Genomic DNA, 20,408 nt, shown 5'->3' on the forward strand with positions numbered 1-20,408 from the left:
ACGCCGCCTTCCGCCCGATTGTAGCTGAGATAGGCGCCAGCGCCCCCCACAACCCCAAAAGGGAATAAGCAGTGGAAAATGGATGGATGGATGCTTTATTTTTAATTTGTTGGCATTTTTATGTGAACTACAAATGTTAAAAAAATAAAAAATATTTATATATATATATATATATAGTAGTTTATCTATGTCAATGTTGTTTCTGAAACTTGTTTCACCAAGTTCCACCTCTGAAAAAATCTTGGCCCTCAACTACCACCTTGTCGACCTACATTAAAATACAGTTGCATAGTAGACCTAAATATTAATTAAAAACAAGGAAGATATTTTATTTGACAAGTATACTTAATAATTTTGGCCATTGTAACATTTGAACAGTAACAATGTGTTTCAATATTTAATTAAGTGACTCGTTGGCATACCACAAGTTAAAGCCCGTGTACTACCACCACCAGTTTGAGGATTACTGATCTAGATAGGTTAAAGATAAGTAAATCCAATCTTTTAAATGTCAAAAACCTCATTAGTTTTTTTTACATTTGGTTCAAAAAGAAGGTTTCAACCAAATCCATGCATTAATTTGCTTTTTTGTGCATGTAAACATATAAAGCGTGTATGCATGGCGCTGCAACGTTTGGGTTTAGGGTGAAATGGGGGGCCCTTCAGGAGTCTGATCTATAGGGACCCAGAATGCTACATGTACCCTGCATACATTTGAACACAAATGACAAGCAAAGCAACCATAAATATCTGTCTTCCAAAAGTACAATTGAAAATAGTTTAAAGAAAGTGCAGTGGAATCACTCAGGTTGAAAGCCACACACAACTGACCTGAGATTTGTTTGAATTTGGAATAAAGTTTTCCCACAGAGAATAATCTGTATCAAAAAACAACTGTGTCAACACTTTCTTTTAGCTGTCCAAGCAATGTTTGAAGTAACATGCACAGCAACGTCCACTCATTATAAACACACACAAAAACCATAAAGTTAGTTGAAGAACAAACACATGCAGTGGGAACATTCTGCAAAAGCACACAAAGAGAAAAACTGCAAGACAGAACAACAGGAAGTTAACAAGGCACCACACATGAGGGATAATATGTCTCTAAAGCCTTGATATTTAACAGTGTTATACTACAAATGATTTATAGGGCCAAATGGTTCACAAAACCAGAAAGACAATTTTACTTTTTCGTTCCACCAACTTTCTTTCGGTATGCCGCTCATGTTTTGAAATCCCTCAAGTCTGTCCAAACCAGGGGTGCCCACACTTTTTCTGCAGGTGAGCTACTTTTCAATTGACCAACTCGAGGGGATCTACCTCGTTTATATATATCATTTATATTTATTTATTTATGAAAGAGACATTTTTGTAAACAAGTTAAATGTGTTTAATGATAATACAAGCATGTGTAACACATATAGATGTCTTTCTTTCACAAAGACAAGAATATAAGTTGGTGTATTACCTGATTCTGATGACTTGCTTTGATTGGAATCAGACAGTAATGATGATAACGCCCAAATTTTCAAATGGAGGAAAAAAAAAGTTGTCCTTTCTGTACAATACCACATGAAAGTGGTTGGTTTTTGGCATCTAATTCATCCAGCTTCCATACACTTTACAAGAAAAACATTGGCGGCAAATTCCGTAGCTTGCTTGATTGACATTCACGGCACCCGAGGGTCTTGTGAGATGACGCTGGCTGCTGCCAGTTCATTATTATGAAAAAATGACAGAGGAAGGCGAGAAACACTTTTTATTTCAACAGACTTTCGCGCCGTCCCTTCCGTCAAAACTCTAAAGGCCGACTGCACATTTCCTATCTTCACAATAAAAGCCCTGCTTCATGCTGCCTGCGCTAACAAAATAAGAGTCTCGGAAAGCTGGTGTGCACAAGTGATGTGCACGCCAGCTTTCTGAGGGATCGCTTGTGCACGCCAGTTTTCCGACACTCTGTATTTAGTTAGCGCAGGCAGCATGAAGCAGGGCTTTTATTGTGAAGATAGGAAATGTGCAGTCGGCCTTTAGAGTTTTGACGGAAGGTACGGCGCGAGAGTCTGTTGAAATAAAAAGTGTTTCTCACCTTCCTCTCGGTCATATTTTCATAATAATGATCTTGCAGCAGCCAGCGTCATCTCACAAGACCCTCCGGTACCGTGAATGTCATTTAAGTGACGTCTTGGTGAAGATTGATGATCACTCATTTTTAGGTCTATTTTTTTTTTAAAAGCCTGGCTGGAGATCGACTGACACACCCCCCGCGGTCGACTGGTAGCTCGCGATCGACGTAATGGGCACCCCTGCTCTAAACAAATCAACTTCATTCGAGCCACACGCCCGAATGAGCATTTTTAAAGAAGGATTGAAAATGGAAAAAGATGGGGGAAATATCTTTTTTGTTTTAGTATGTTTTTTGTTTGAGGACAAGCATGACACAAACATTCCCAATTGTTAGAAAGCCCACTCTTTACTGCATTTTTCGGACTATAAGTCCCAGTTTTTCTTCATAGTTTGGCCGGGGGTGCGACTTATACTCAGGAGCGACTTATGTGGGAAATTATTAACACATTACCGTAAACTATCAAATAATATTATTTAACTTATTCACGTAAGAGACTAGAAGTATAAGATTTTATGGGATTTAGCGATTAGGAGTGACAGATTGTTTGGTAAACGTATAGCATGTTCTATATGTTATAGTTATTTGAATGACTCTTACCATAATATGTTAGGTTAACATACCAGGCACCTTCTCAGTTGGTTATTTATGCCTCATATAACGTACACTTATTCAACCTGTTGTTCACTATTCTTTATTTATTTTAAATTGCCTTTCAAATGTCTATTCTTGTTGCAGGGTTTTATCAAATAAATTTCCCCAAAAAATGCGACCTATACTCCAGTGGGACTTATACGTTTTTTTCCTTCCTTATTATGCATTTTTGGCAGGTGCAACTGATACTCCGGAGTGACTTATACTCCGAAAAATACGGAAATATGTTTAATATGAGTATTTGAACATCGTTTTGTCCAACTAATTTTGGCGGTTCTTGAACTCACCATAGTGTGGACTGTGAAACAACAGTTTGTTTATATGTAAAATCTTACACTCCTTCTTTGTCTCATTTTGTTCACCAAAACTTTCATGCTGTGCGTGAATGTACAAAGGTGTTCTTTGTTGACGTTATTGACTTGTTGGAGTGCTAATCAGGCTATTTAGGCTAGATGTATGTACATATTGCATCATTATGCCTTATTTGTACGTATATTTAACCTAATTTAATTTCCTTTACTTTTATCCTTTTTGTATGTAATATAGTTTTGCATGTCTCATGACATACTATCTGTCTGTAATATCGGCTGCATTTCTGATAGTTGTTCGTGTGCCATGTTGTTCCAGACCACAGCAAACAGTACCTAACATGCCAAAGATTGTAATAAATCCATTAAAAGAAGACAACCTGCCGTTTCCTTTAACTTGGACACAAGGCCAGTAATTTCCAGGAGTTTTTTCACTTTCTACATAGCCTCTGATTTACTAATGGTTTCCAATGTTGTAAAAAGGTGTATAATACATATTAAAATTTCAACATTTCTGTCAACAAAGATTTGCTTCATCCTGCGAGACATAGTCATTTTGATAGTAGGCTATTAAAGGCCTACTGAAACCATCTACTAGCGACCACGCAGTCTGCTAGTTTATATATCAATGATGAAATATTAACATTGCAACACATGCCAATACGGCCTTTTTAGTTTACTAAATTGCAATCTTAAATTTCCCGCGAGGTGTCCTGTTGAAAACGTCGCGGAATGATGACGCTTATGTTGACGCGTGCTTGTGACGTTATTGGTTGGAGCTAACATTTCAGCCCAGCACCACTCACGGCTAAAAGTCGTCTCTTTTCAGCGCATAATAACACAGTATTTTGGACATCTGTGTTACTGAATCTTTTGCAATTTGTTCAATTAATAATGGAGACTATAAAGAACAATGCTGTTGGTGGAAAGCGGTGGATTGCAGCTGCCTTTAGCAACCGAAACACAGCCGGTGTGTCTTTGTTTGTTGTGAAGCTTTAACACAGAGCGGTCAAGCGAACATGTTTCTCTACCACATGTCAACCAATTGTGATATTAAGTCGGCTCTTACCGGAGACTTCGGTGCATTATGAGACCTCCTCTTGCAGTTGTTAAAAAGGCAGCTGTGATCTTGGCTCCTCCATTGGCTTCTCTCAGAGACACTGGCGTTCACCGCAGCCCTCCGACTTTCAGGTATGACTTTATAATCTCACTAAAACACTATTAACACAATAAGCAGATAAGGGATTTTCCAGAATTATCCTAGTAAATGTGTCTAATAACATCTGAATCGCTCGCACTGCCGTCGGCTTTTTTTTTTTTTTAGTGCTTCACTCTAACTTTCCTCATCCACAAATATTTCATCCTCGCTCAAATTAATGTGGAAATCGTCGCTTTCTCGGTCCGAATCACTCTTGCTGCTGGTGGCTATGATTATAAACAATGTGAGGATGTGAGGAGCCCTACAACCCGTGATGCCACGCGCACATCGTCTGCTACTTCCGGTACAGGCAAGGCTTTTTTATTAGCGACCAAAAGTTGCAAACTTTATCGTCGATGTTCTCTACTAAATCCTTTCAGCAAAAATATGGCAATATGGCGAAATGATCAAGTATGACACATAGAATGGACCTGCTATCCCCGTTTAAATAAGAAAATCTCATTTCAGTAGGCCTTTATAGCTAATATAGACACTTACATCATGTGTTGCCTTCATTATCAGACTTAGTTACGGCTTTTCATTTTCAGTGGCTCCAGACAGAATTGTTTTTTGTATTTTTGGTGCAATATGGCTCTTTTAACGTTTTGGGTTACCGACCCCTGAGTTAAAACCTTTCTCTCAGGCAGTTGTTTTGGTGGTTTGGTTTGTGACATTTCCTGCATTTTCTCTTTGCATTTGTTTTTGACGACGCAGCATTTATGTGATTGTAGCATTTTTTTTTATTTGCAGTGTTTTGCCATTGCATTTGTTTTATGGTTGTTGTGTGTTTTTTGGTTTCGAATCCTTTCTGGGTTTGGAACATTTACCCTTGTCGGCCATCGAACAATTTAACATTCATAACATACGAAGTGTAAAAATAAGTTAACCTATTGGCTATCAAAACACCAAATTCCACTTTACGCTGACGAGAATGTGTCCACTATGTTTCTGTTCTTGTCTGCAGTCTCACCCGAGTCTCCGAAGCTGTCCAATGAACGCCGGGGTGCTCGGTTCAGGTAGAGTGTCCCCGATGTGGAACTCTACCTGGGTTGAGATGAGGTAATGGTGGGCCAGGAGCTGCAGCTTCTTGACCCGACTTCTTTCCACCAACTGCAGGGTGATGTGCTGAGGGTAGCTGCAATGCCTGTAGAATAATTCATTATATTAGCATAGAGCAGTGGTTCTCCGCCTTTTTTCAGTGATGTACCCCCTGTCAACATTATTTTAATTCAAGTACCCCCTAATACGAACAAAGCATTTTTGGTTGAAAAAAAGAGATAAAGAAGTAAAATTCAGCACTATGTCATCAGTTTCTGATTTATTAAATTGTATAACAGTGCAAAATATTGCTCATTTGTAGTGGTCTTTCTTGAACTATTTGGAAAAAAGATATACAAATAACTACAAACTTGTTGAAAAATAAACAAGTGATTCAATTGTAAATAAAGATTTCTACACATAGAAGTAATCATCAACTTAAAGTGCCCTCTTTGGGGATTGTAATAGAAATCCATCTGGATTCATGAACAGAATTCGAAACATTTCTTCACAAAAAAATAAATCTTTAACATCAATATTTATGGAACATGTCCACAAAAAAATCTAGCTGTCAACACTGAATATTGCATTCTTGCATTTCTTTTCACAGATTATGAACTTACATTCTTATTTTGTTGAGATATTATTCAATAAAAATATTCATAAAGGATTTTTGAATTGTTGCTATATGTAGAATAATTTTTTTTAAATCTCACGTACCCCTTGGCATACCGTCAAGTACCCCCATTTGAGAACCACTGGCTTAGAGGACCCACAATCCAAATGACCGAAATTTCACTAACAAGTTCTCATTGTGTATCTTTTGCTCCTGAAAATTAATCTGGCAGTCATTTCCCATAATATTTATTCGTTTTTTTATTATCAATATATAACTAAATGTACTTGAAATGCCCCCTTTCCGTCACCAGATTCAATATGTCGCCCCCTCTTGGTGGGATGTCATCTACAGAACTGGAGCCAATTATTCCCGTATAGACAGTGTGGATAGAGGCATGTAAATACAGTGGGGCAAAAAAGTATTTAGTCAGCCACCGATTGTGCAAATTCTCCCACTTAAAATGATGACAGAGGTCTGTCATTTTCACCATAGGTACACTTCAACTGTGAGAGACAGAATGTGCAAAAAAAAAATCCAGGAATTCACATTGTAGGAATTTTACATAATTTATTTGTAAATTATGGTGGAAAATAAGTATTTGGTCAACCATTCAAAGCTCTCACTGATGGAAGGAGGTTTTGGCTCAAAATCTCACGATACATGGCCCCATTCATTCTTTCCTTAACACGGATCAATCGTCCTATCCCCTTAGCAGAAAAACTGCCACAAAGCATGATGTTTCCACCCCCATGCTTGGCAGTAGGTATGGTGTTCTTGGGATGCAACTCAGTATTCTTTTTCCTCCAAATACGACGAGTTGAGTTTATACCAAAATGGATACATGGATGATACAGCAGAGGATTGGGAGAATGTCATGTGGTCAGATGAAACCAAAAAGGAACTTTTTGGTGTAAACTCAACTCGTCGTGTTTGGAGGAAGAAGAATACTGAGTTGCATCCCAAGAACACCATACCTACTGTGAAGCATGGGGGTGGAAACATCATGCTTTGGGGCTGTTTTTCTGCTAAGGGGACAGGACGATTGATCCGTGTTAAGGAAAGAATGAATGGGGCCATGTATCGTGAGATTTTGAGCCAAAACCTCCTTCCATCAGTGAGAGCTTTGAATGGTTGACCAAATACTTATTTTCCACCATAATTTACAAATAAATTCTTTAAAATTCCTACAATGTGAATTCCTGGATTTTTTTTCCACATTCTGTCTCTCACAGTTGAAGTGTACCTATAATGAAAATTACAGACCTCTGTCATCATTTTAAGTGGGAGAACTTGCACAATCGGTGGCTGACTAAATACTTTTTTTGCCCCACTGTATATTATTTTCATCACTTAATTGCATGTTTTTGTTACCTTAGTCCATGAGTACTTCATAACTGATATGGTGAACATTATGAGCAAAAATAAAAATTCAAATATGATGATATATAGTTACCATAGCTTGTGTTTCCTTATCTTTAGTTTTAGCTTGTCATTGCTTTTTTAGTGCTGTCAAACAATTAAAATGTTTAATTGTGAATAATCGCATTCTGTTCATAGTTAACTCAAAAAGAAATGTGATTAATTGCAGATACACACCATTTTTCATCATTAAGTGTCCACGAGACAGATCATTTTTAAGTTTTTAATACCTTGTCTGGTAGTTTGTAAAGCATAGCACTTTTATTTGGAAGCCGGAAGTGTGTGAATAGGTGTATGGACAATATTTTTCCGATATTGACAATGTTTTGCAATAGAAAAAGTGTGACTTCCTGCCTACGGTCTCTCATTTCTGCTGAGCTCTTACACCATCTTACTAAAGCAGTTCCAGTAACAATCTACATTTGATGTTGTCAATGCACCTGCAAATTCAAATTGTGGAATAGATTAAGCAAAGAAATCAAACAATGTACTAGGGTTGTACGGTATACCAGTTTTAGTATTGTACCGCGATACTAATGAATCATATTCGGTACTATACCACCTCTGAAAAGTACCGGTCCGCCCCGCAAAACTTGCAATAAGAAACATACTGGTATGTTTAATGTACCGTAAGATTTTTTTGCTAGAATAAAGGCAATATTTTTTGTGGTACCCGTTATTTAGAAAAGTACCAAAAAGTATCAAAATAATATCGGACTGCCAATATTATCGGCCGATAAATGCTTAAATATATAATATCGGAAATTATCGGTATCGGCTTCAAAAAGTACCATTTATGATTTTTTTTAAAGTCTGCTGTGTACACGGACGTAGGAAGAAGTACAAAGTGCCAACAAACCTTGAAAGCACTGTGTCACATAATATCTATGGCACACAAGTGAATGCAACGCATACTTTGTCAACAGTCATCCAGATCACACTGGGGGTGGCCGTATAAACAACTTTAACACTGTTACAAATATGTGCCACACTGTGAACCCACACCAAACAAGAATGACAAACACATTTCGGGAGAACATCCGCACCGTAACACAACTTAAACACAACAAAACAAGTACCCAGAACCCCTTGCAGCACTAAATCTTCCGGGACGCTACAATGTGAAGTGAAGTGAATTATATTTATATAGCGCTTTTCTCTAGTGACTCAAAGCACTTTACATAGTGAAACTCAATATCTAAGTTCCATTTAAACCAGTGTGGGTGGCACAGGGAGCGGGTGGGTAAAGTGTCTTGCCCAAGGACACAACGGCACTGACTAGGATGGCGGAAGCAGAGATCGAACCTAGAACCCTCAAGTTGCTGGCACGGCCACTCTACCAACAGAGCTATACCGACCCTGCTACACCCACCCCCCACCTCGACCTCCTCATGCTCTCTCAGCGAGAGCATGTCCCAAATTCTAGCTGCTCTTTTGAGGCATGTTACAAAAATATATAATACACTTTGTGACTTCAATAATAAATATGGCAGTGCCATGTTGGCATTTTTTTCCATAACTTGAGTTGATTTGTTTTGGAAAACTTTGTTACATTGTTTAATGCATCACAACAAAATTAGGCATAATAATGTGTTCATTCCACGACTGTATGTATCGGTATCGGTTGATATCGGAATATCGGATATCGGCAAAAAAGCCGTTATCGGACATCTCTAGTTATAAGTACACCTATGCATAACATTTCATCCTTAACATAAAAGAATACAAAATAGAAATAAATATAGATCAACTTACTGTACAACAAAGAATAACTTTATTAACAGTGTTTTATAGTCTGTAACAGAAAAGACATCAATTTGCCCTAAGTTAAAAATATAATTAAATGCTTACTTCAAGTATAAACATTTTTCTGACCGACTTGAACCATTTTATACTGAGAATTAAAAATATATATTATATAAATAATCCATCCATAAATCCATTTTCTACCGCTTGTCCCTTTTGGGTTTGCTGGAGCCTATCTCAGCTTCATAAAGTCAAAACGATCAGCATTTTGCATCTTGCTTTACATTAAGCAGGGCTTGAAGCATGATACTGATAAAGCACGTTGCCAGGGTTGAATGGGAGTGTGAATTGTTGTATTTACCTGCTGGATCTCCACCCGCTGACAGTGGGTGCATGGACCATGAGCTGCTTAGCACTGAAGTTTTCCTCATGACTGGAAGAGCTGACGACATTAAATCCTATCTTCCTGGGCATCCCTCCACTTTACACTGAAAGGGGACAAACAAGCACATTGGCGGCAAATCCAACATATCTGAATGTGTGTAGAGCAGGGGTCACCAACCTTTTTGAAACCAAGAGCTACTTCTTGGGTACTGATTAATGCGAAGGGCTACCAGTTTGATACACACTTAAATAAATTGCCAGAAATAGCCAATTTGCTCAATTTACCTTTAATAAATAAATCTATATATATAAAAAAAATGGGTATTTCTGTCTGTCATTCCGTCGTACATTTTTTTTCCTTTACGGAAGGTTTTTTGTAGAGAATAAATGATGAAAAAAACACTTAATTGAACGGTTTAAAAGAGGAGAAAACACGAAAAAAAATGAACATTAAATTTTGCAACATAGTTTATCTTCAATTTCGACTATTTAAATTTCAAAATTCAACCAAAAAAAATGAGAAAAACTAGCTAATTCGAATCTTTTTGAAAAAAAAAAAAATTAAAAAAAGAATATATGGAACATCATTCGTAATTTTTCCTGATTAGGATTAATTTTAGAATTTTGATGACATGTTTTAAAGTTTAAATAAAATCCAATCTGCACTTTTTTTGTTAGAATATATAAAAAATTGGACCAAGCTATATTTCTAACAAAGACAATTCATTATTTCTTCTAGATTTTCCAGAACAAAAATTTTAAAATAAATTCTAAAGACTTTGAAATAAGATTTAAATTTGATTCTACAGATGTTCTAGATTTGCCAGAATAATTTTTGGGAATTTTAATCAGAATAAATTTGAATAAATATTTCACAAATATTATTTGTCGAAAAATAAGAAGTTAAAATGAAGAATTAAATTACAATGTATTCATTATTCTTTAAAATTAAAAAAATACTTGAACATTGATTTAAATTGTCAGGAACGAAGAGGAAGGAATTTAAAAGGTAAAAAAGGTATATGTGTTTAAAAATTCTAGAATCATCTTTAAGGTTGTATTTTTTCTCTAAAATTGTCTTTCTGAAAGTTATAAGAAGCAAAGTAAAAAAATAAATGAATTTATTTAAACAAGTGAAGACCAAGTCTTTAAAATATCTTATTGGATTTTCAAATTCTATTTGAGTTTCGTCTCTCTTAGAATTAAAAATGTCAAGCAAAGCGAGACCAGCTTGCTAGTAAATAAATAAAATTAAAAAAAATAGAGGCAGCTCACTGGTAAGTGCTGCTTTTTGAGCTATTTTTAGAACAGGCCAGCGGGCTACTCATCTGGTCCTTACGGGCCACCTGTTGCCCGCGGGCACCGTGTTGGTGACCCCTGGTGTAGAGCCTTCCAATCAGCGTGTATTAAACCTTGCCAGACTCCAATGTACTGCTGATGGCTTAATTAGCTCAAATAATGTTGATGGTTTTCTAATTTAGCAACACTGCATTAACTATAGAAAACAATGACGCAATTATTTAGACCACTTCAATTTTGAACAGGCAATGCCGCGGCCAACTGTCAACTACTTCTTAATCCAACATGGCTGAGCCTGCATTTGCTTTGTTGTGATGACGTTAAAGCACACTCCAATCCGTCGACTTGACTTAAACACGTCTTTTACTTTGATTACCATCGTTTCGACTGAGAAGTATTAGTCTTGGGCGTTCTTATAAAGCTTACCGCGAACATCACCGTAATGTTGACAGCTCGTAGTCACGTCGCATCTCCATCATCACTACTGGGCATGCGCAGTGGAATTTCGCAAGGGATTGTGGTCAATTCCGCTGCTGTGCGACATGGTTGTCACAACTTCTTTACGGTAGTAGTTTTAATGTCTATTGGGAAAAAATGGCTTTTAGTGGAAATAATTTTATGTATATATTGAAAACATGCATCAATATTTTTTTTAATATGGTTATTTTTATTTTTTGTTGAATTTTATAAACCTTTTCTTTCAGTGGTCTCAGACACGCGGCCCGCGGGCCAATTGCGGCCCGCAAGACGTTATTTTGCGGCCCCCACCTTAATATGAAAGTTTAAAGGCCTACTGAAATTAGATTTTCTTATTCAAACGGGGATAGCAGGTCCATTCTATGTGTCATACTTGATCATTTTGCGATATTGCCATATTTTTACTGAAAGGATTTAGTAGAGAACATCGACGATAAAGTTCGCAACTTTTGGTCGCTAATAAAAAAGCCTTGCCTGTACAGGAAGTAGCAGACGATGTGCGCCTGACGTCACAGGTTGTGGAGCTCCTCACATCCTCACATTGTTTATAACCATAGCCATCAGCAGCAAGAGCGATTCGGACCGAGAAAGCGACAATTTCACCATTAATTTGAGCGAGGATGAAAGATTTGTGAATGAGGAAAAGGTAGAGTGAAGCACTAGGGAAAAAAAGGCGAGGGCAGTGAGAGCGATTCAGATGTCATTAGACACATTTACTAGGATAATTCTGGAAAATCCCTTATTTTCTTATTGTGTTACTACTGTTTTAGTGAGATTATAAAGTCATACCTGTAAGTCGGAGGGGTGTGGTGACCGCCAGTGTCTCTGATGGAAGCCATGTAGGAGCCAAGAAAGTGGCAGCTGCCTCTTTGACAGCTGCAGGAGGACGCAAGCTCCGCTCATGTCTCCGTTAAGAGGTTGACTTATTACCACAATTTTCTCACCGAAATCTGCCGGTTGACATGTGGTGGAGAAACATGTTTGCTTGACCGCTCCGTTCCGTATTAAAGCTTCACAACAAACAAAGAAACACCGGCTGTGTTTTGGTTGCTAAGCTGCAATCCACCGCTTTCCACCAACAACATTCTTCTTTATAGTCTCCGTTATTAATTGAACAAATTGCAAAAGATTCAACACAGATGTCCAAATTACTGTGTAATTATGCAATTAAAGCAGACGACTTTTAGCCGTGAGTGGTGCTGGGATAAAATGTCCGCTCCAACCAATAACGTCACAAGCATGCGTCATCATTCCGCAACGTTTTCAACAGGATACTTCGCGGGAAATTTTAAATTGCAATTTAGTAAACTAAAAAGGCCGTATTGGCATGTGTTGCAATGTTAATATTTCATCATTGATATATAAACTATCAGACTGCGTGGTCGCTAGTAGTGGGTTTCAGTAGGCCTTTAATGTTAGCGTGGCCCGTGAGTTTTATATCAATGGCGCTTGACAGCGCTGTGTACGGAGCTGAAGGAATCTACCTATCACGGTGTGGTATGTGGTACTGTATATGGCTCTCGAGGGCCGAACATTGACGTCACTTGCATGATGCAAGCAGAGAAACGTTTTGCCGCTTTTCCACTTGACCTGCATGCGCTCTTCCTCCCTCTCTCGAGCTCCCTCCCCCAGCACCACTGTAAACAGTCCGGGCCAGGGAGGTGAGCGGACCGGTAGCTTCCGAAGCACTCCGCCGGAGGACCGAGCGACTATGAAAAACTGTGGTTACACTGGACTCCAGCGCTGATACTCTGATCAGGGCTAACTGTAAACTCCACGGCAGGGGTCACCAACGCGGTGCCCGCGGGCACGAGGTCGCCCGTAAGGACCAGATGAGTAGCCTGCTGGCCTGTTCTAAAAATAGCTCAAATAGCAGCACTTACCAGTGAGCTGCCTGTATTTTTTACATTTTATTTATTTACTAGCTAGCTGTTCTGCAGCTGCTTTTGACAACATGTCAAACGTGTTGCACCTTTCCTGTTTCCAGCTCCCAGACCGTAGTCGAGGAGCGCAAGAGAGACATTCCTCCAGGGCTGATGTATTCTCGGGGGCAACACCCTTCACTCTACCCGGCAGTGGGTCTCCACAGCTCCGGACTACAGGGTAAATGAAGAGTCCGGCGATTAGTTGCAAATCGTGGCTTTATTGAGGTCTTGCACACAACCAATCCAAAAAAACACTAGCCACTTCTCGCACTCACGCTACCGCTCCCTCACCTTGCTCGCCCACACACTCACCTCACATGCTGTCACATATTAAAGGGCCACACACACGCATACGCTACTCTCATAACACATGCTAACCCAGGGGTCACCAACGTGGTGCCCGCGGGCACCAGGTAGCCCGTAAGGACCAGATGAGTCGTCCGCTGGCCTGTTCTAAAAATAGCTCAAATAGCAGCACTTACCAGTGAGCTGCCTCTATTTTTTACATGTTATTTATTTACTAGCAAGCTGGTCTTGCTTTGCTCGACATTTTTAATTCTAAGAGAGACAAAATTCAAATAGAATTGGAAAATCCAATAAGATATTTTAAAGACTTGGTCTTCACTTGTTTGAATAAATTCACTTTTTTTTTTTTACTTTGCTTCTTATAACTTTCAGAAAGACAATTCTAGAGAATAAATGCAACCTTAAAAAGTATTTTAGGATTTTTAAACACATATACCTTTTTTACCTTTTAAATTCCTTCCTCTTCTTTCCTGACAATTTAAATCAATGTTCAAGTATTTTTTTTTTATTGTAAAGAATAATAAATACATTTTGATTTAGTTCTTCATATTAACTTCTGTTTATTCGACGAAAACTATTTGTGAAATATTTCTTCAAACTTATTATGATTAAAATTCCAAAAATGATTCTGGCAAATCTTGAAAATCTGTAGAATCAAATTTAAATCTTATTTCAAAGTCTTGAATTTCTTTTAAAATTTTTGTTCTGGAAAATCTAGAAGAAATAATGATTTTTCTTTGTTAGAAATATAGCTTGGTCCAATTTGTTATATATTCTAACAAAGTGCAGATAGGATTTTAACCTATTTAAAACATGTCATCAAAATTCCAAAATTAATCGTAATCAGGAAAAATTACTAATGATGTTCCATAAATTCTTCTCTTAATTTTTTCGGTTGAATTTTGAATTTTAAAGAGTCAAAATAAACTATGTTTCAAAATTTTATTTTCAGTTTTTTCGTGTTTTCTCCTCTTTTAAACCGCTCAATTAAGTGATTTTTTTCATCATTTATTCTCTACAAAAAACCTTCTTTAAAGGAAAAAAATGTACGACGGAATGACAGACAGAAATACCCATTTTTTTTATATATATATAGATGTATGTATTAAAGGTAAATTGAGCAAATTGGCTATTTCTGTCAATGTATTTAAGTGTGTATCAAACTGGTAACCCTTCGCATTAATCAGTACCCAAGAAGTAGCTCTTGGTTTCAAAAAGGTTGGTGACCCCTGCTCCACGGCGAGCCCCCCTTCCCCAAACCCCCTCCCGTTGGCTCCAGACAGAGACGCAATTTGTTACTTGGTCCAAAATGGCTCTTCCAACATTCTACGTTGCCTACCCCTGCATTAGTGGAAAAGCGGCAAATGAGTGAAAGTGACATAAACGTTGCCAGGGAGACGAGGATTTTCTTCCGTGCCTGGCTGCAGTCACACCGCGACACCTGTCCGTCAGTAATAACGGTCCCCGATAACCTGGACCAATTCAAACTGTTATTTTTTTATTATTATTATTGTTTAATTTGCATTGCCTCAAGTTACTTAATTGTCATTTTGCTCAGTTGATTTTATTTTATGTTGAAAATAAAAATAAAGACATTTAAAAATATCCATCCCATCCATTTTCTACCGCTTATTCCCTTTGGGGTCGCGGGGGGGAAAAAAATAAAAATATATATATATATATTTTTTTAATCTTTTGTTGTGGCCCAGACTCGGCATCCAGTGGCCCCCAGGTCAATTGAGTTTGAAACCCCTGCTTTTTTTTACAATATGCAACAATTACATACAATCAAGAAATAATAAAGTTAAAGTACCAATGATTGTCACACACACATACTAGATGTGGTGAAATTATCCTCTGCATTTGACCCATCACCCTTGATCACCCCCTGGGAGCTGAGGGGAGCAGTGAGCAGCAGCAGTGCCGCGCCCGGGAATCATTTTTGGTGATTTAACCCCCAATTCCAACCCTTGATGCTGAGTGCCAAGCAGGGAGGTAATGGGTCCTATATTTATATTATTTGGTATATTAAACAAAAGAAGTACAGAATTTGACAAAAAACAGTACAAAACAGCGCCAGGGGGTTGTAAACTCAATAAAGTAACTAAAATACATGGCAAAATATATATTTTACCATGAATTGATTAACGTGGACCCCGACTTAAACAAGTTGTAAAACTTATTGGGGTGTTACCATTTAGTGGTCAATTGTACGGAATATGTACTGTACTGTGCAATCTACTAATAAAAGTTTCAATCAATCAATATATGTAACAAAATGTAAAGCCATGGGCTCAGAGAAGTTCCGTAAATAATTCAAATGTAGAACACAGCATCATAGTTTTCACAACTTTTAGGTTGTTTGAGGTAGAAAGAGTTTTTTTAAAGCAGGGGTCGGGAACCTTTTTGGCTGAGAGAGCCATGAAAGCCAAATATTTCAAAATGTATTTCCATGAGAGCCATATAATAATTTTTAACACTGAATACAACTAAATGCGTGCATTTTTTAAGACCAACGTTTTTAGAGTATAATAAGTCTCTAATTCGTTTTAATAACATTGTTATTCTAAAGTTAACCAATAATAAATATAATACTTCTTACCAATTATGCGACTTCTTGAACAGGTGCGATAGAAAACGGATGGTTGGATTAAAATGCATGAGAATGTTTTATCGTTTGAACGTTATTTTTAACAATGTGATTACCAGCGTAAATATTCAATTATTTATCGTGTTAAGCAATGTCAGCTAAAATTTATCTGAGAGCCAGATGCAGTCATCAAAAGAGCCACATCTGGCTCTAGAGCCAAAGGTTCCCTACCCCTGTTTTAAAGGCAGACAAAAAAAAAACGGGCGGGTACTGAGAAACTTACATTTATGAATATAAAACGTAGCCAATAGTATAATGAGGTTGCAAAGTAGAACCTTTATTTAACCAGATAATAAACCCATTGAGATCAAGATCTCTTTCACAAGGGTGACCTGGCCAAGAGGTCAACATCACATGTCACAGAGCAGTTTCAAAAAAGTGATACATTAAGACATACATTTTAAAATACGTAAAAGAGAACTGTAAAACAATAAAGATTTACACCTTTTAAAAACACAGGCACTGAGATAAAGTCTCTTGCTCTCTGTCCCTCAGGACAGAACGGAAGGCTCCAAATGGAATGAGTTCAGTGAGTTTCAGTTTCGTCTGCAATGCATTCCATGCCATAGGGGCAGCAATACTAAAAGCTCTTTTGCCAAATTCAGTCCGTACATGGGGAACAGTTAAAACATACAAATTGTTAGAACGTAACGTAACGAAAGTTAAAAGTTAAAATTCCTTTTCAAAATTGTTTTCATACGGTGTAAATCCAAATAGCACATCTTTAAAACAAACCACACGTTTGTCATGAATATTGTCGGGGATTTTTTTTTAATATATATATATATATATGTGTGTGTGAAGCGACCGGAATGAGAATCAGCACCTCCAAGTCCGAGTCCATGGTTCTCGCCCGAAAAAGGGTGGAGTGCCATCTCCGAGTGGGGGAGGAGACCCTGCCCCAAGTGGAGGAGTTCAAGTACCTAGGAGTCTTGTTCACGAGTGAGGGAAGAGTGGATCGTGAGATCGACAGGCGGATCGGTGCGGCGTCTTCAGTAATGCGGACGCTGTATCGATCCGTTGTGGTGAAGAAGGAGCTGAGCCGGAAGGCAAAGCTCTCAATTTACCGGTCGATCTACGTTCCCATCCTCACCTATGGTCATGAGCTTTGGGTCATGACCGAAAGGATAAGATCACGGGTACAAGCGGCCCAAATGAGTTTCCTCCGCCGTGTGGCGGGGCTCTCCCTTAGAGATAGGGTGAGAAGCTCTGCCATCCGGGAGGAACTCAAAGTAAAGCCGCTGCTCCTCCACATCGAGAGGAGCCAGATGAGGTGGTTCGGGCATCTGGTCAGGATGCCACCCGAACGCCTCCCTAGGGAGGTGTTTAGGGCACGTCCAGCTGGTAGGAGGCCACGGGGAAGACCCAGGACACGTTGGGAAGACTATGTCTCCCGGCTGGCCTGGGAACGCCTCGGGATCCCCTGGGAAGAGCTAGACGAAGTGGCTGGAGATAGGGAAGTCTGGGCTTCCCTGCTTAGGCTGCTGCCCCCGCGACCCGACCTCGGATAAGCGGAAGATGATGGATGGATGGATGGATATATATATATATATATATATATATAGTCCATGATTTTTTTTACACCTTTATTTATAAATTTCAAAATTTACAAACATTTGAAAATAATAATCAAAGTAAATACAAAAACAGTACAAAAACAGTAAAAAAAACCAGCACCAGGTGGTTGTAAATTCAAGGAAACGAAAATAGAATGCAATATACATATATATATATATATATATATATATATATATATATATAGTGTTTTAATGTAGAGCAGTGGTTCTTAACCTGGGTTCAATCGAACCCTAGGGGTTTGGTGAGTCGGCCTCAGGGGTTCGGCGGAGGTCAAGACAGACCCAAGTCATCGTCTAAATAAAAACTATTCCCTATTGACGTATTATGGATACCCTCAAACAATGTTGCCTCTAATTTTCCATATACATGAGCAAACGTAAGAACTCCTTCAGCATTCAGTGGAGCACATGTGAGCACACCTGTCCTAAACCTGACTAAATCAATAAATTTAAAATGTTTTATTATTATGATCAAATGACAGCTGGCACTTCCATGAGATTATTTTCCAATATAAGTGTTTTGGCCCACTTACAATGACAATAACAAAAAATATTGTTTCTCTTGAGCTGTGTAGTAATATTTTATGTCTGGGTGGAAAACGAAGATAAGGAACAGACTTTGCTGTGAAAATAGATAAATAAATCATTTTGTAATTTTTCATTTAAAATGACATGAGAGGCAATTTGTTGTGAGTTCATGCACTGTGTTGGTTTTGTTCTTTGAACAAGCAGATAGTTAGATAGATAGATAGATAGATGGATAGATGGATAGATGGATAGATGGATAGATAGATAGTACTTTATTGATTCCTTCAGGAGAGTTCCTTCAGGAAAATTAAAATTCCAGCAGCAGTGTACAGAGTTGAGATCAATTTAAAAAAAGTAAAAAGTAAATAATGGGGGTTTAAATGGAAACAAAATAGAGCAATATTACAATAACAATAAAAAATAAAAAGCAACAATGGGAATAAAAATATAACAGTAAAATAAGAATATAATAAGAAGTATGGAATAGATGTTATGTTATAGATGTTCATGCACGGTTCATTTTGTGCAGCAGTAAAAAAAACAATATAACTTTGTGTTGAATTTGTTTTTGTTTTTTTGTTTTTTTTCCACTAAAGAAGGGGTTCGGTGAATGAGCATATGAAATTTGTGGGGTTCGGTACCTCCAACAAGGTTAAGAACCACTGATGTAGAGTTTTGAATCTTTTTGAAAGGTATTGAGAAACTTACATTGCTGAATATAAAACTTAGCCAATAGAACAGGGGTAGGGAACCTATGGCTCTAGAGCCAGATGTGGCTCTTTTGATGACTGCATCTGGCTCTCAGATGAATCTTAGCTGACATTGCTTAACACGATAAGTAATGAATAAGTCCGCTAGTAATCACAGTGTCAAAAATAAAGTTCTAAATATAAAACATTCCCATGCATTTTAATCCGTCCATCCGTTTCTATCTCACCTGTTCAAGAAGTCGCATTAATGGTCAAAAGTATTTTATTTATTATTGGTTAGCTTCAGAATAACAATGTTATTAAAAAGAATAAGAGATGCACACATTTAGTTGTTGTAATCAGGGAAAGTCCAAATAAAAGAGGAGGCGTAGAATTCTCTTGTCAGAGTACAGCTCCACACGTTTCTCCTCATTGAGCTAAACTGAATCCTGTCTCTGTTTAATTCCTTGCTTCTTGTCTGTATAATATGTCATCAGTGTTTGAACCTGACGGTTGTATTCAGGGTTAACAATATTATACGGCTCTCACGGTGGCAGAGGGGTTAGTGCGTCTGCCTCACAATACGAATTTCCTGCAGTCCTGGGTTCAAATCCAGGCTCTGGATCTTTCTGTGTGGAGTTTGCATGTTCTCCCCGTGAATGCGTGGGTTCCCTCCGGGTACTCCGGCTTCCTCCCACTTCCAAAGACATGCACCTGGGGATAGGTTGATTGGCAACACTAAATGGTCCCTAGTGTGTGAATGTTGTCTGTCTATCTGTGTTGGCCCTGCGATGAGGTGGCGACTTGTCCAGGGTGTACCCCGCCTTCCCCCCCGATTTTAGCTGAGATAGGCGCCAGCGCCCCCCGCTACCCCAAAAGGGAATAAGCGGTAGAAAATGGATGGATGGATGGGCTCTCTCAGCCAAAAAGGTTCCCGATCCCTGCAATAGAATAATGAAGTTGCAAAGGTGAAATTTCTTCTCTTTTTTTTTTTTTTCTTACCGTGTAAAACCAAATATCACATTTTTAAAATATTGTCCAGGATTGAAATGAAATTCTGTAGAAAAAAAAATAAAAAAAAAAAAAAATATATATATATATATCCATCCATCCATTTTCTACCGCTTATTCCCTTTCGGGGTCGCGGGGGGCGCCGGCACCTATCTCAGCTACAATCGGGCAGAAGGCGGTGTACACCCTGGACAAGTCGCCTCCTCATCGCAGGGCCAACACAGATGGACAGAAATAAATAAATTAAAAAAAAATACGTCATCACAACTTCCTGGTCTTGCTATTTGGACCTTCACAATAAAGTTTTAATAAGGCTAAAAAAGAAAAAGTAATACATCGACTTAGAGAAAATCCGTATGATATTTCAATCAGCTTGTTTATAAAAAATAAGAAGTTAATTATTTATCTTTTTTTGGGCGAAGATAATGATAAAAATCGCATTATTTTCCACATAC

General features: G+C 38.1%; 1 protein-coding gene across 18 annotated transcripts in view; it reads right to left on the reverse strand.

Moving 5' to 3' along the window:
• Nucleotides 1-20,408, reverse strand: part of cep104 (centrosomal protein 104) — a 126,498-nt gene that overhangs the window by 105,325 nt on the left and 765 nt on the right. For 16 of the 18 annotated variants that reach the window (XR_009807288.1, XR_009807289.1, XR_009807292.1 and 13 more), the window contains exons 1-3: nucleotides 11,217-11,369; nucleotides 9,469-9,595; nucleotides 5,256-5,429 (exon numbers count right to left, since the gene is read on the reverse strand). Coding sequence is in view for 10 of the 18 variants with exons in the window: in XM_061904816.1 (XP_061760800.1) it covers nucleotides 5,256-5,429; nucleotides 9,469-9,581 (287 nt within the window). In the remaining 8 variants the exon portion in view is untranslated. Of the gene's footprint in view, nucleotides 1-831; nucleotides 879-5,255; nucleotides 5,430-9,468; nucleotides 9,596-11,216; nucleotides 11,370-20,408 lie in introns of those variants that run through there. The other 2 variants (XM_061904809.1, XM_061904819.1) reach the window with 2 other exon arrangements.

This window comes from Nerophis ophidion, linkage group LG06 (assembly GCF_033978795.1).
Source record: "Nerophis ophidion isolate RoL-2023_Sa linkage group LG06, RoL_Noph_v1.0, whole genome shotgun sequence".
In the NCBI taxonomy this organism is placed as follows: domain Eukaryota; kingdom Metazoa; phylum Chordata; class Actinopteri; order Syngnathiformes; family Syngnathidae; genus Nerophis; species Nerophis ophidion.